This window comes from Balaenoptera ricei, chromosome 3 (genome assembly GCF_028023285.1).
Source record: "Balaenoptera ricei isolate mBalRic1 chromosome 3, mBalRic1.hap2, whole genome shotgun sequence".
Classification (NCBI taxonomy): domain Eukaryota; kingdom Metazoa; phylum Chordata; class Mammalia; order Artiodactyla; family Balaenopteridae; genus Balaenoptera; species Balaenoptera ricei.
The window spans coordinates 169,344,541-169,360,527 of NC_082641.1; the positions used below are offsets into that span (position 1 = coordinate 169,344,541).

General features: G+C 45.6%; 1 protein-coding gene across 1 annotated transcript; it reads left to right on the forward strand.

Moving 5' to 3' along the window:
• Positions 1 to 9,116: 9,116 nt before the first annotated feature.
• LOC132363991 (heterogeneous nuclear ribonucleoprotein H-like) lies at positions 9,117 to 10,956 on the forward strand. Its single transcript, XM_059919727.1, is given in 4 exon segments — positions 9,117 to 9,413; positions 9,623 to 10,278; positions 10,280 to 10,597; positions 10,648 to 10,956. Coding segments are annotated over 4 exon segments (1,344 nt in total). The 5' UTR covers positions 9,117 to 9,163; the 3' UTR covers positions 10,768 to 10,956.
• Positions 10,957 to 15,987: the final 5,031 nt, after the last annotated feature.

Sequence of the window (15,987 nt, forward strand, 5' to 3'; positions counted from 1 at the left end):
CTGTTTTCTGTCTCTATGGATTTGCCTGTTCTGGACATTTCATATAAATGGGATCATACAACATGTGGCCTTTTACATCTGACTTCTCCAATGCGTACTTTTAAAAGGCAACTTAGAAGGACAGGAATGCAAATAGGAGCTGTGCTGCTCCATCCACACTCCTCCATCCCGCTCCCTGTTTAACAACAGGCACCTGTGTGATTGCCTGTGCTTGCCAGGGGCTCGCCTGGGCTGCTGGAGCACCCGTTGCCTGCATGACCAACAGAAGGCCAGAAGTGCCTTGAGTTGACATCCCCCAGGCAGCCCTGATCAATAGCATAAGGTGTTTCCAGATCTCCCAGCAGGATAGAGCCAAAGTCACCCTCCAGGGACTCTGCTGGATGCACACCCCTCACCACTGAATCCCAGTCTCTGCTCTCTCCCCTTTTCTGAGCCTCAGTTTCCTCCTCTGTAAAATGGGTCATAGGGAGGGAGCATATTGCACTCAGTGAACAGTCAAAAGTCACACTGGGTTTACAAAAAGTAAGATCCACATTAAGAATGCAAGGAAAGGACTTTTCTGAGTGCTGATGGGGTCCACTTTGGGAGAGGTGTCAGGCTCAGGAGTCAAGACCCAGCAGGGAAGGTGTCAGGTGGTTGGGAGCAGCTGGAGACACAGCAGAGGCTCAGCATGTGGCTGCCAGCCCAGCCCTGGGAGGTCAGCCTCTGAAGGCTGCATTCATCCTCCCAGGAAAATCACAATTCTCTCTTTCCCCTCAGCGCCTCCCCAGCCCCCTCCTCCGCCCTAGTTTATTATTTACCCATTCAGGGCCACGATTTATTTTTGGACGAGAACATCGGTCCTCCTCACTCTCATGGCCACCTGCCAGAGCCGCGCGCTGGCCACGCTGGGAGAAGGAAGGCCAGAGAGAATCCAGCCTAGCTGAGAGAAGGCCGGTCCTTGGGGGAGGGTCTTGGTCACGCCTGGCTCTTGATCTTTTGTTTATCCCCATAGACAGCAACTAGGAGTGCGGGCGGCTGAATTTTCGGATTTCTCCACATTCCTGACGAACGAAGAGACTGACATGCCAGTTTACAGCACTGTCTTTGCTGTAGACATAAACAACGTCACTTAGAAATTGACATGGGTGAGCCAGGCATGGTTTGGGGTGGGTTGTGAAGTGTCCAAATATACACTCCTTTAGTTCATGCAGACAAATAAGGATGCATTCATTTTCATTTTTAAAATTATGTTTATTTTATTTTGTTTATTAAATTTTACAAAGTTGAATTCACCCTCAGTCCCCAACTTCAACTTGGCAAACTCCTATTCATCCGTCAAAACCCAATACACAGACTCCTTCCTCCATCCTTCACATGTCCACACAAATGCTACATCTTTCTCTTCTCTGTGCTGTAAAAGAGGAATCCTCCGGTACTATGGTCATCTGTTTATGACTCTGTGTCCCTCTCTGGGCTCTGTTCTAGCACCCAGCGCAGTGCCTGGCATATAGTGGGTGCTCAGTAAATGTGGAGGTTGGGGGGAACATTTTAAAAAACAGCTTTATTGAGACATAATTCACATATCATTCAATTCGCCATTTAAAATATATAGTTCAATGGTTTTTAGGATATTCACAGATGTGTACAGCCACCACCAAGATCAATTTTAGAACACTTTTACCACCCCCAAAATAAACCCTGTGCCCATTTCAGTCACTGCCACTCCTCCTCCCCCCACCCCCTGGCAACCACTAATCTACTTTCTTTTTTTTTTTTTAACTTTTTTTGTGTGTGTGGTTTGAGAGATGGAAATTATTTATTTATTTATTTATTTATTGGCTGTGTTGGGTCTTTGTTGCTTTGCACGGGCTTTCTCTAGTTGCGGCGAACGGGGGCTACTCTTCGTTGTGGTGCGCGGGCTTCTCATTGTGGTGGCTTCTCTTGTTGCTGAGCACGGGCTCTAGGCACGCTGGCTTCAGTAGTTGTGGCATGTGGGCTCAGTAGTTGTGGCTCGCGGGCTCTGCAGCACAGGCTCAGTAGTTGTGGCGTACGGGCTTAGTTGCTCTGCGGCATGTGGGATCTTCCCAGACCAGGGCTCGAACCTGTGTCCGCTGCATTGGCAGGCGGATTCTTAACCACTGTGCCACCAGGGAAGTCCAAAGATTTTTTTTTTAATTTTATTTTTAAATTTAAGTTAATTTTATTTTTGGCTGCATTGGGCCTTCATTGCTGTGCACGGGTTTTCTCTAGTTGTGGCGAGTGGGGGCTACTCTTCGTTGTGGTGCACGGGCTTCTCACTGCGGTGGCTTCTCTTGATGCAGAGCATGGGCTCTAGGCACGTGGGCTCAGTACTTGTGGCTCACAGGCTATAGGGCGCAGGCTCAGTAGTTGTGGTGTACGGGCTTAGTTGCTCTGCAGCACGTGGGATCTTCCTGGACCAGGGCTCGAACCCATGTCCCCTGCATTGGCAGGCGGATTCTTAACCACTGTGCAACCAGGAAAGTCCCATATGAAGAGATTTGTTTCAAGGAATTGGCTTAGGGTTTCTATGTTGCAGTCTTGAGGAGAATTCTTTTATCCCAGGAGACTCAGTTTTTGCTCTTAAGGCCTTCAGTTGATTAGATAAGCCCCACCCAGAGTCTCGAGGATAACTTCCTTTCCTTAAGGTCAACTGATTGGAGATGTTAACCACATCTAGAAAAACTTTCTATCTTTTTTTTTTTTTTTTTTTTTGGCTGCACTGCGTGGCATGTGGGATCTTAGTTCCCCAACCAAGGATCGAACCCATGCCCACTGCATTGGAAGTGCGGAGTCTTAAACACTGGACCACCAGGGAAGTCCCTAGAAAATACTTTCACAGCACCATTTAGACTAAACCGCTGGGCACCATTGCCTGATGAAGTTGACACATAAATTTAAACCATCAGTATGTTTCCACGTCCCCACCCCACCACAAACCATCCATGAGAATGCCACCTCCTCTGAGAAGACTGCTGTGATGTTCCCTGGCCACAAAGGAGAGAACATGGAGGCATGTTGACCGGCTGCATCTGGATGGAGGGAGCCAGAAGGGAAGCAAGCAGGGCAGGCATGCAGGATATCTATGGGAAGGCAGTGGAGATGTCAGCAAGGGTGAGAGCTCCAAGGCCAGCCAAGGCTCTGGACTTTGCCCCAGGGCCATGGGGAGCCAAAGTAGGTTTTAGAGCAGGAGAGTGATATGGTTGGATACACTAACGATTGAAAAAATTGTCACTGACTGATATGTGTCTCTCAGCACCCCTAGATGGGGGCAGCGGGGGTCAAGGCCCCAGTCCAGGCAGGAAATGGCAAGGTCTGGGCCAAGGGCTGTGGGGATGGGGGTGGGGCCGATTTAAGAGTTTCCAGATACATCAGTCTGGGATGAATGTGAGTTGCTAAACTGTCATGCTGAGCTCTGACCATCGGTTCAGGCCTCTGATCTCTTCCAGGAGTTATTTCAGAAAATACCTCCTTGGGCTGCACAAGGTCAGTGACCTGACCGCGAATGTCTGTGACACCAATGCCTCCCACTCCCTGTGGGACCACTGGGGAGCTGTTGCTTAGAGATGGCTGCCTCCTCTCCCTGCCCCCAGTGGAAAGCCAACCCCTCTCCCCTGGCAGACAGTCTGGCAGGGAAAACGGGCTCCATCTTGCCATTCCCCAAACATGAAAACCTTCCTACCCCAGGGCCTTTGCACTGGCGGTTTCCTCTGACTGGAATGCTTTTCCCACCATTTTACCCATGGCCAGTTTCTCCTCGTCCCTAGGCTCAACTTAACTTTCACCACCCCCAGGAAGCTCTCTCCACTATTGTCAGCCTCTATGACATCACCTGTCTTACCGCCCAGGATTTGAAACAATTTTATTTTATTTTATGCTTCCCCCTCTGGAGTATGGAGCCATGAAGGTGGGATTTTTTTGCCTTGATTACTGCCTCATCCTCGGTTCCCACAACACCTGTCTCTCAGTAACTGCTTGTCGAGTGAATGAATAAAGAGCCACATCCCCTTCTCATCATTCTCTCACCCTTCAAACCATGACTCTGGACTCATGGATTCCTTTCCCTCCTCTCCCCAGAGTTTTGATGTCACCATGGAGACGCTGATCCCACTGCTTTCCTGGTCCTCTCCTATTGCTTGCCTGAGCCATTCCTGAAGCCTCCACCCTCACTCCGTCCGTTCCATCCCCCACAGCAGCCTTCAGAGGAATCTTTTAAACATGTAAGTCTGGCTATGGGCCTCCCCTGCTCTCACATTCTCTATGGCTCCCAATTGCCCTCAAGAGAACATTCCAACCCTTCTGCTCATTTTCCAGAGCCCTTCAGACTGGGCCCTGTCTCATTGCTGACTCTTTTCCAAACGCAAGTTGTTCCCTTGCCTAGTTTGCTCTTCCCCACCTCTCTGTTTGGTGAACTCCTATTCAACCTCCAAGACCCCACTCAAAGGGTCCCTCCTCTGGAAGCACTCCCTACCTTCAAACAGAGCCCTGACTCCCCTCTGAGGATGTCTGCATCCAGTTCTGTCTCCCAAAGGTTGGGGACAACCTTTTAAAAAAAGAAATGTCACTGAGCTGTGCATTACTGTGCCAAAATTTCACAGCTGCCTCTTGAGGAATGAGAGGGCAGGGGCATTTGAGAGTCCTTGATATCCATGGCCATCTGGCCTTCCCTCCAGAAGTCCCCAGTGACCAATGTCACAGGGTTCCTGCATGTTGATTTCCCTTCAAACCTTCCACTACTTTTTTTTTTTTTGGCTGCACTACACGGCTTGTGGGATCTTAGTTCCCTGACCAGTCATTGAACCTGGGTCCTTGGCAGTGAAAGTGCGAAGTCCTAACCATTGGACCGCCAAGGAATTCCCCAAATCTTCCACTTCTGACTACAAAATTACTAGCTGCTAGTGCTCTGAACTGAGCCCAAAATGAATGAATATTCTGAACTTCTCCTGAAAGAGAAGGGAGTTCCAGGAAGCTGAGGCCACTATGTTCCTGTCTACATCATTTGTTTACAAATATTATGTTGCCACACTGTGCATGGCCCCACACCAAGTGATGCTGGACTCACGAAACCTCAATCCTCAAGATCCCCCCAGTCTGGGGAGCAAAGGCAAACACAGATTCCTCCAGTCCCATGGGGTCAGGGCTGGGTTGGAGGGAGGAATTGGGGCTGGAGGACCCCAGAACAGGGAGCTGGGCCCTGCCTGGGGGTTTAAAGAAGACTTCCTGGAGGAGGGGGCAATGACACTGGGTGTTGAAGGATGAATAGGAGTTCAGTGGGTGAGGAAGAGATGGCAGTGACCCTGACAGAGGGAATTTGTAAGAGCATGAGTCCAAGGACATTGAGCAAACATGGGGAACTGTGAGCAGGTGGGCACACGGAGGCAGGGGGGACATTGCTTAAGGATCCCTGTCTGTAGAGTGACCTCAGAGGGAAGCAGATCCTGCAGAAGCAGTGGACAGTCTTCCTCAAGTTCGGCCTCATATGCTCCATCCCGAGACTAGCTTCCACGTCAACATCCTGCAAGACTAAAGACTAGAGAGAAACTTTCTCTTACGGGAAACTTACACTGCAGTGTAAGTGGGCATCACCTCTATGCCTCTGGGAGCAATAATAGGACATCCACTGCATGCTAACTCCTCATGGCCGGAGGCAAAAACAGCAGCTCAGGAAGGTTCAGGGCTTTGGATTTGAACACTCGGCTGCAGGCCTGGGCCAGACGGGGCCATCTCTTCCTTGAATCACTTCATTTCATCTTCACCCCCAACACTTGGGAGGAGAGTCTGATCTCCATTTATTGAACCTCCAAGAGAGGATTTCTGCTTGAGGGTTCATAGTGCTGGTGCCTCCAAGGAAATGCAGAGCCTGAGACCCCCACCTGCACCCATCTCCCCCTACCCCGAGTTCAAAATGGCAGGAGGCTGAGGCCCACTTTCAAGGCCAGTCCCTTCCAGAGGGAGCACCTGGAGTCACCCCAGGGTTTTACATGATCATTTTCCCCTAATTATAAAAATGTTAAGCAATTTCCTGATGGGGAACCAAAGAAACAGAATAGAAAACAAACAAACAAAAAAAGACACAACCTGTCCCACAATTGCTCAGCTCAGAGATAATCTGCCCTGGCATTTCATGTACTGCCTCCCAGCATTTAAAAAATGGCCTTATTGTATTTTTATTATCCAAGTAATGTGACTCTCCTGGAGAATAAGCAACTGACAAGATAAGGAGAAAGAAAACGTAAGCAGAAATTACCTATCATTTCCAAAACAAGAACTCTTACTATTTTTTTTTGAATTTTTGAATGTTATTTTATTTTTTATACAGCAGGTTCTTATTAGTTATCTATTTTATACATATTAGTGTATATATGTCAATCTCCCAATTCATCCCACCACCACCAGCCCCCAGCCACTTTCCCCCAAGAACTCTTTCTATTTTAAAGTATTTATTTTTCTTAGTATGCAACACCTCATGTCTACTGCAAATGATTTAGAAAATACAACTAAACCAAAGGCAGAACAATTTCTTTTTATTCCTTCACCCATAGATGAGCCTCGTTAACTCCAGTTCTATGGTTTCTTCACACTATGAATACTCATGAGATGAAGAACAGCAAATGCTTATGAGCAAAGACTCTGGACCCAGACAGCTCAGGTTCAAATCCTAGCTCTGCCTGCTGGCTGTGTGACTTTGGACAAGTAGCTTCACTTCTCTGGGCCTCAGTTTTCTTATCTATACAACAGGAAGGATGATCATCATGCTTCCAAGGCACAGTGAAGATTGAGATAATGCACTTGCTGTGCCCAGAACATTTTTTACAACTTGATTTTTATGCTTCTTTCCTCTGCTTACAAAGTTAAGATGTACATACCATATACACAAAAATACACACACACACACACACACACACACACACGTAGCAACAGCTAATAGGAAGGGTAAGGTTGGCAACCCCACCCAGCAAAGCCCAGCCTAAAGCAAGTTAGGGCAAGAGACAAGCTGACGTCCAGCCCCAGCCTGATCCCACGGGGAGCCCTGGAGCATGAACAGCACCCCAGAGCTTGTCTCGCTCAGAGGTGAGGGGGCTGGGCTAATATATCCAAATCCACCCTCGCAGGGGCTATTATTTCTCTCCATTTTACAGAAGAGGAAGCTGGGACCCAGAAACGGGTAGGTGACTTGTCCAGGGTCCAGACTTGATCTATGACATGGATGAAAGAGTCAAGTGATTAGGAAAAAAGCTAATTCTTAAATTTTTTTCCTTTTGTTATTTTATTTTATTTGTTTATTATTTATTTATTTATTGGATGAAACCATTTTATAGATTAAAAAATGAAACTCCTAAAAAAATGAAACTCCTGCAATTAGTGAAAGTATATATTGGTCCATCCTTTTTGAAGTAAAATCTGACATTATATCCCAAAAACCTTATAAATATGCATGCCCTTTTGCTTAGCAATTCTGCATTTAGAAATTTATCTTGAGGAAATAATCACATAAGTGCTCAGAAAATGCTGTTAATAATAATACAAAACTAGAAACAAAACATTCAGAAATACAGTATTGCTTACAAAACTTATGGTACACTTGTACAGTGAAATGTGTTTCAGAAATGAAATATGATTATGCCTGCCTGTATTTATTGGTATGGAAAGACATTTATGATATGTTATAATATGAAAATCCAGGTTACCAAATAGAGTATGCACCTTTTAAGATATGTATAATATGTTATTTTATTTTAAATACAAAAATATTATATGCTCAGTGTGAAAAATTCAAATTTAGAGTCCTGTTGAATAAAGGGAGAATCCCCACTTTGCCCTTCTGAGAGCAATTTGACATGCATCCTTCCAGTTAGTTTATACCTGCCAGGTATAAATATACAGATGCAGACATTATATACAATTTTTTTTCTTATTTTTACAGAAATGTGATTCTACTCTGCATATTAATCTGCAAATTGTTTTGTTTATACACTGTTCTATGAATATATGTGCACATCTATACGCATAGATCTACCTCATTTGTTTTCCTTAAATGGACTACTTTAATCCCCCACTGACATTTTTTTAATGTTCTCTAAAATTTTTGGTAAATGTAAATTTATATATTTTATTTTTTCTTTATTATTATTATTATTTTTTTAATTTATGGATTTTATTATTTATTTATTTATTTATTTTTGGCTGCATTGGGTCTTCGTTGCTGCCCACGGGCTTTCTCTAGTTGCGGCGAGCGGGGGCTACTCTTTGTTGCGGTGCGCGGGCTTCTCATCGTGGTGGCTTCTCTTGTTGAGGAGCACGGGCTCTAGGCGCGCGGGCTTCAGTAGTTGTGGCACGTGGGCTCAGTAGTTGTGGCATGCAGGCTCAGTAGTTGTGGTGCACGGGCTTAGTTGCTCCGCGGCACGTGGGATCTTCCCGGACTAGGGCTCGAACTCTTGTCCCCTGCATTGGCAGGTAGATTCTTAACCACTGTGCCACCAGGGAAGTCCCTGGTTAATTTTTGATATGGGCACACCCAGGTAACCACCACCCAAGTAAACCTGGCAGGTCACCTGGTGCCCTTCCCAGTACATCATGTTTCAAATAGCTGTATGCATCTCACTATCTTCATAGAGGTTGTCCCCCACTTTAAAAAATAATTTTATTGTCCTCCATTATTTTCACTATCTGATCTTAATGTCTCAGCGTTGCAAGTCTTTTTCTCCCTTTCATTAAACTTTGGTTTTTGTTTTTGCTTTCAAGTTCTTTTTTTTCATTTTTTTTAAATTGAAGTATAGTTGATTTAAAATGTTGTGTTAGTTTCAGGTGTACAGCATAGTGATTCAGTTATATATCTATGTATATGATTCAGTTTTATATTCTTTTCCAGATTCTTTTCCCTTATAGGTTATTACAAAATATTGAGTATAGTTCCCTGTGCTATACAGTAGGTCCTTGTTGGTTATCTTCATTAAACTTTTTATTTTTAAATAATTCTAGATTCATGTGCGGTTGTAAAAATAAGACAGAGACTTGAAAGCATATGTTCATACAAGAACTTGCATGTGAATATTCATGGCAGCATTATTCATAACAGTCAAAAGTAGGAACAGATTTTCTTCTCAGCCGCGCCAAAGTTGTGTTTGCAGGCTGTTTCGACGCCAGGACCCCCTAAGAGACGACGATGTTGGGCACCAAAGGCGGCGAGGGATTCGTGGTGAAGGTCCGGGGCTTGCCTTGGTCTTGCTTGGCCGACGAAGTGCAGCGGTTTTTTTCTGACTGCAAAATTCAAAATGGGGCTCAAGGTATTCGTTTCATCTACACCAGAGAAGGCAGACCGAGTGGCGAGGCTTTTGCTGAACTTGAATCAGAAGATGAAGTCAAATTGGCCCTGAAAAAAGACAGAGAAACTATGGGACACAGATATGTTGAAGGTTTGATTTACATTGCCCTAGTAACAGTAAATAAAACATTAAACAAATAGAAATCTATCTTACCCCTTCTGAATTTTAGGTATTTGACCGCATGGAAATGGTCATCTAAGAGTTTATGGCAGCTCTACCTAGATTATCTAAAGACCCAGGAAGTCTGAACTTGGTTTTCTAACTTTCCAAAGTTGACTAATTCTAAGCACCTCTTTCAGTATTCAAGTCAAACAACGTTGAAATGGATTGGGTGTTGAAGCACACTGGTCCAAATAGTCCTGACACGGCCAATGATGGCTTTGTACGGCTTAGAGGATGTAGCAAGGAAGAGATTGTTCAGTTCTTCTCAGGGTTGGAAATCGTGCCAAATGGGATAACATTGCTGGTGGACTTCCAGGGGAGGAGTACGGGGGAGGCCTTCATGCAGTTTGCTTCACGGGAAATAGCTGAAAAGGCTCTAAAGAAACACAAGGAAAGAATAGGGCACAGGTATATCGAAATCTTTAAGAGCAGTCGAGCTGAAGTTAGAACTCACTATGATTCACCACGAAAACGTACGGCCATGCAGCGGCCAGGTCCCTATGACAGACCTGGGGCTGGCAGAGGGTATAACGGCTTTGGAAGAGGAGCTGGCTTTGAAAGGATGAGGTGTGGTGCTTATGGTGGAGGTTATGGAGGCTATGATGATTATAATGGCTATAATGATGGCTATGGATTTGGGTCAGATAGATTTGGAAGAGACCTCAATTCTTGTTTTTCAGGAATGTCAGATCACAGATACGGGGATGGTGGCTCTACTTTCCAGAGCACAACAGGACACTGTGTACACATGCGGGGATTACCTTACAGAGCTACTGAGAACGACATTTATAATTTTTTTTTCACCACTCAACCCTGTGAGAGTACATATTGAAATTGGTCCCGATGGCAGAGTAACTGGTGAAGCAGATGTCGAGTTTGCAACTCATGAAGATGCTGTGGCAGATATGTCAAAAGACAAAGCAAAGACGCAACACAGATATGTAGAAGTCTTCTTGAATTCTACAGCAGGAGCAAGCGGTGGTGCTTGTGGTAGCCAAATGATGGGAGGCATGGGCTTGTCAAACCAGTCCAGTTTTGGCGGCCCAGCCAGCCAGCAGCTGAGTGGTGGTTATGGAGGCGGCTATGGTGGCCAGAGCAGCATGAGTGGATATGACCAAGTTTTACAGGAAAACTCCAGTGATTTTCAATCAAACATTGCATAGGCAGCCAAGGAGCAGTGAACAGCAGCTACTGCAATAGTGGAAGCCGAGCATCTATGGGAGTGAACGGAATGGGAGAGATGTCTAGCACGTCCAGTGTGAGTGGTGGATGCGGAATGTAATTGATCCTGATCACTGACTCTTGGTCAACATTTTTTAAAAGAAAAACAAAACTTAAGTTTTAACAGTTTAGCAATACAAGCTTGTGATTTATGCTTACTCTAAGTGGAAATCAGGATTGTTTTAAAGACTTAAGGTTCAGTATTTTTTAACACAAACATTCATTTAGGATGTAACTAGGTTGAGTAATCTATTACTGTTAAATAATTTTCAGCTTTTCTCACGTTAGTTATAATGTAGTATGTACTTAAGCAGTAGGTGTATTTAGGTTAAAGCAGTTGAATTATGTTACATGTTGCTTACACCACATTACACTGAACACTGTTGGATGCATTGTTGAAAGACATGCTTTTTTGTAAAACTCAATATAGCTGTGTCTACAATTAAAAGTGAAACATTTGGCATGTTTGTTAATTCTAGTTTCATTTAAAAACCTCTATGGCACGTAAGTTTAAGCTTTTTTTTAAGTTCATGGGGAAAATTTGAGACGCAATACCAATACTTTAGGATTTTGGCCTTGGTGTTTGTATGAAATTCTGAGGCCTTGATTTAAATCTTTTCATTGTATTGTGATTTTCCTTTTAGGTGTATTGCGCTAAGTGAAACTTGTTGAATAAATCTTCCTTTTAAAAACTGAAAAAAAAAAAAAGTAGGAACAATGCAAATGTCTACCAACTGATGAATGGGTAAATAAAAAGTGAGACATCTATACAGTGGGAAATCATTCATGCACAAAAAGGAATGAAAATACTGATAAATGCACAGCATGGATGAATCTTAAAAACATTATGCTAAGTGAAAGAAGCCAGACATAAAATAAAAGGTCACATATTATATGATTCTATTTATATAAAATGTTTAGAATAGGCAAATCTATATGTAGAGACAGAAAGTAGATTAGCGGCTGACAGGAGCTGGGGGAGGGGAAAATGAGAAGTGATTGCTAATGGGAACAGAGTTTCTTTCTGGGGGTGATTAAAATACTCTGGAATTAGATAGTGGTGATGATTGTACAACTCTGTGAATATACTAAAAACCACTGAGTTGAACACTTTCAAAGGGTGCATTGTATGACCTGTGAATTATATCTCAATAAAACTGTTGAAAACAAAGAAAACATACAGAGAGAATTAGGGTACCCTGCATCCCACTTCAACCAGTGGGAACATCCTGCGTGACTACAGTACATTATCACAACCAGGAAATTGACATGGATACAATCGACAGATTTTATTCAGATTTCTCCGGTTTTACATGTACTCATGTGTGCGCCTCATAGAATTTTAAAGAAATAATAATGGCAGTAGTCTGAGTGCCAGCTGCACAGCAGGCCTACTGGGACCCAATCCCACCACAGCTCTGCAAGGTGGAGACCATCTCCCAGAAGAGGCTCAGAGTTTTAAAAGGGGAACTTTTGTGTATGGCATGAAGTAGGGATCAAGGTTTGTTTTGTCCCACATGGATATCCAGTTGCTCCAGAAAATTTTCTTAAAAAGTCCATCCATACCCAAGCTCGCACAGGTAACCAGGGATAGGGCAGGGACTCCAACCCAGAAATATCCGACTTAACCCAGAACAGTCTCCAGGTCGCCTGTGGGCCTGTCCTAACAGCTAGCCAGCCAAGCAAGCTTTGCCCTGTCAGCAGAATGGAAGGACTTTTTTAGAGCGTTTGCCAGAGGAAGCAGGGTGGGGAGGCAGAGGCCAGCTCTAACTCGCTTCCTTCCTGCAGGGATGGCGAAACATCTCACTCTGTCTCCTTCCCACCCTGACCCCACCTTTAAATTTTTTTTTCCTTTTTCTGCCTTCTTCTGAGGGGGAAGGTAGTTGTCTGGACTGTGTGTGCAGTCCCAGTGCGGAAGGTCCAGCATGTCTTTGCCAAGGGGATGTTCAAGTGCATGCCTACATATAGCACTTTTGTCCACTGGGAGAGGTGAACATGAGGCTCCCAGGCCACCCTCAAACTGGCCCAGTTCCCCCCTAGTCTCCCCAAGTCAGGGAGAGGCTCCATCAAGCACCCAAATATCCAGGAGTCTCCCTAGATTTCTTGCCTCCCTCAGCCTCTAGAACATTCCTCCACTGGCCAAATTCTCCCCCTGTTCAGGCAGGCCATCTCTCCCTCAGAAGGTTTGGGGATGGTCAGGAAGCCAGGAGGCCTAGGGGCCACAGTTGGTGCCTAATAAATGTTGAATGGAGCCATAGTTATACTCCATGCCCCCTGACACCACTGTCCCTGAGTCCTTTCTCCCTACAGCAGCCGCTGGGGGCTTTCCAGAACTTAAAAACCATATCAGGGGCTTCCCTGGTGGCGCAGTGGTTGAGAATCTGCCTGCCAATGCAGGGGACATGGGTTCGAGCCCTGGTCTGGGAAGATCCCACATGCCGCGGAGCGACTGGGCCCGTGAGCCACAACTACTGAGCCTGCGTGTCTGGAGCTTGTGCTCCGCAACAAGAGAGGCCGCGATAGTGAGAGGCCCGTGCACCGCGATGAAGAGTGGCCCCCGCTCGCCGCAACTAGAGAAAGCCCCCACACAGAAACGAAGACCCAACACAGCCAAAAAAAAAAAAAAGGAATTCCTTTAAAAAAACAAACAAACAAAAAAACCATATCAGGTTACTCCCCAGCTTACCCATGTCTCCCATCATCCTAGAATCCTACTCCCTGCGGCCCTCCAAGGAGGCCCAGTCCCTGCCCATCTCCTTGGCCTCCTCTTTCTCCCTCCCCACACTTGCTCACCCTGCTCCAGCCTCACCACCCTCCTCAATGTTCCTCAAACACTCCCAGCTCCTTTCTACCTCAGGGCCTTTGCATGTGCTGTGCCCTCGACCTGGGATGCCTTTCCTCCTGATCTCAGTGTGCCCGACTCCTTCTACTCTTTCTGCTCTCAGTTCAAATGTCACGTCTCCAAGTGCACCACCCCCATGCTCTCCCAGCCATCTCCCCTTTCCTGTTTGATTTCCTTCTCAGTACCTATTGTCATGTGACCTCTCCTTATTTATATATTTGCCTTTTATGCCTTTTGTACACCCCCCACACCCAGCCCAGGGCCCATGATATGGTTAGACCTCAACATATCTTTATGGAATGAATGAATGGATGGATGAATGAATGAATAAATGAAGGGACAGAAGTGGTTAAGGGACCAGAAGTCACAAGAACCTCTTCTGAGATCCAGCTACGGGGTAGACTGTTTACACTTTCCCCAATTTGAAGATGACCCCAGCCATGGCCACTGGGCATCTCTGGAAGGGGCCAGGACCGGGGTGGGATGTGAGGATGCAGCCCAGACCTGCACTCACCTGGCTTGGTGCCCTGGGGCAACCCCAGCACTCTGAGACTCGGTTTCCTTCTCTGGAAAACAGGCATAATAATTTTGACTTCCTCTGCTCTCCTCTACCTGATTTGGACCAGGGCAGAGTCCAGGAGTATCAGCTGCTGCCATTGCTGGGATGGTTGAGGAGCTGGGAGGCCTGGGTGCCATGGTTACACTTCATGCCCCTTTGGGCTCATAATTGGCAGAGCTCCAAGTTCTTCTCTCTGCCTCCCCTTACCCCTGCTCCAGGGGCATATGTCATCTCTGCCCTAATTGAACCCCCGGATTGGAGAGTAGGTGGGGAATTTGGTCCTTGGCGTTCCCACGCCCACCTCACCCCAATGAGGGAACATCCATGGGACCCCGAGCTTCAGGACAGCCCAGAAGGGGAAACTGAGACCCAGAGAGGCTTCCCTATTTGCCCAGCCTTGAGGAGGGAACTAAGGCGGGGGGTCTTCCAAGCGACGCCTCTCTGGACCTCACCAGTACAGGCTGAGGATGGCACCAGGGGGCCGAGGTTCAGGGAGGTTACCTTACACACCCAGAGGTAGAGTGGGAAGGGGCAAAGCCGGGGTTCTCCTGAGACAACAGGGGCCCAGGCTGGCTCTGTGCCCTGCAGGACAATTGCAAAATCAGCCCAAACACACGCCTGCTTCTGAATGCTGACAAGTGTCAGGTGTATGAGAGTCCACCTTGTAGAAAAATGAGATGATTCTGAGCACCTTTCAATGGAGACCCAGGAAATACCCCCTTCCTTCCTCCCTCCCCCCTTCCTTTCCTCCCCCTCCTTCCTTCCTTCCTGCCTTCCTTCCTTCTTTCCTTTCCTTCCTCCTTCCCTCCTTTCCTCCCTCTCTCCCTTCTTCCCTCCTTCCCTCCTTCTCTCTAATATGACCCCGAAGGTCTTTAGAAACATCCTTGCTTTCTGGCCTCGCAAGATGCTCCTGGATCCTCTGGCCCATTTCCTGCCCAGACCTGGAATCAGCCATTCCTCCAGGAGCCCTGGCTTCTTTTGTGGGAAATGGTATTTAGAGACCGCAGCTGGCATCAAGGGTGCTCATTGCTGCACATCTGGTCACTGTTTCTAGGCCTTTTCAGTGGACAGAGTGAGAGCATACTTCTTCTGTTTGAGAGACAATACATGCTGTATTCTTACTGATTTTCCAATTCAACTATTTAGGATCACAGAATTTTACTTAACTTCTTTGCTTTATTTGTACATCTTTCCTCTAACACTAAAAATCTTGGTTTCTAACATTAACAAAATGACTTAGTTGCTTTATCCAAAATATATATATATAATAGTTTCAGAATAGCAACACCAATATTATTACTAATGCTATGATTCCCCACCAGGGAATATGATTTATGTACTGTGTACTGTGTTCAAATGACTGTGTTCTAAAGTCATCTGAAATAATTCCTGTTTGTGGGGTTAAGCCAACAGCTCAGAACCACAATTAGATTCATTTGTCTCTCTCTCTCTCTCGTTTTTTCTTTTTCTGGCCACTCCGCGCGGCTTGTGGGATCTTAGTTCCCCAACCACGTATTGAACCCGGGCCCTCCACAGGGAAAGCACGGAGTCCTAACAACTGGACGGCCAGGGAATTCCCCATTTGTCTCATTTTTATTTCAAGTTTTTTGTTTCTCTCTCTCTCTTTCATTTAATTTTGTTTTGTAACCGTGCAAAACATTCACATGATCCCAAAGTCACATTTACAAAACAAGATAAATCAGCTTTTAGCCTGTCCCTTTCATCCCGTTTCTTCCTTTTAAATGTTGAGGTTTATTCTTCCATTTTAAATATAAGTAAGTAAATATACATTCATAATCCCCCTTAGATAAATGATAGCCTATTACATGCACTTTTCTCTATCTTGTCCTTTGCACTTTATAACATACCTTGGAGATGAC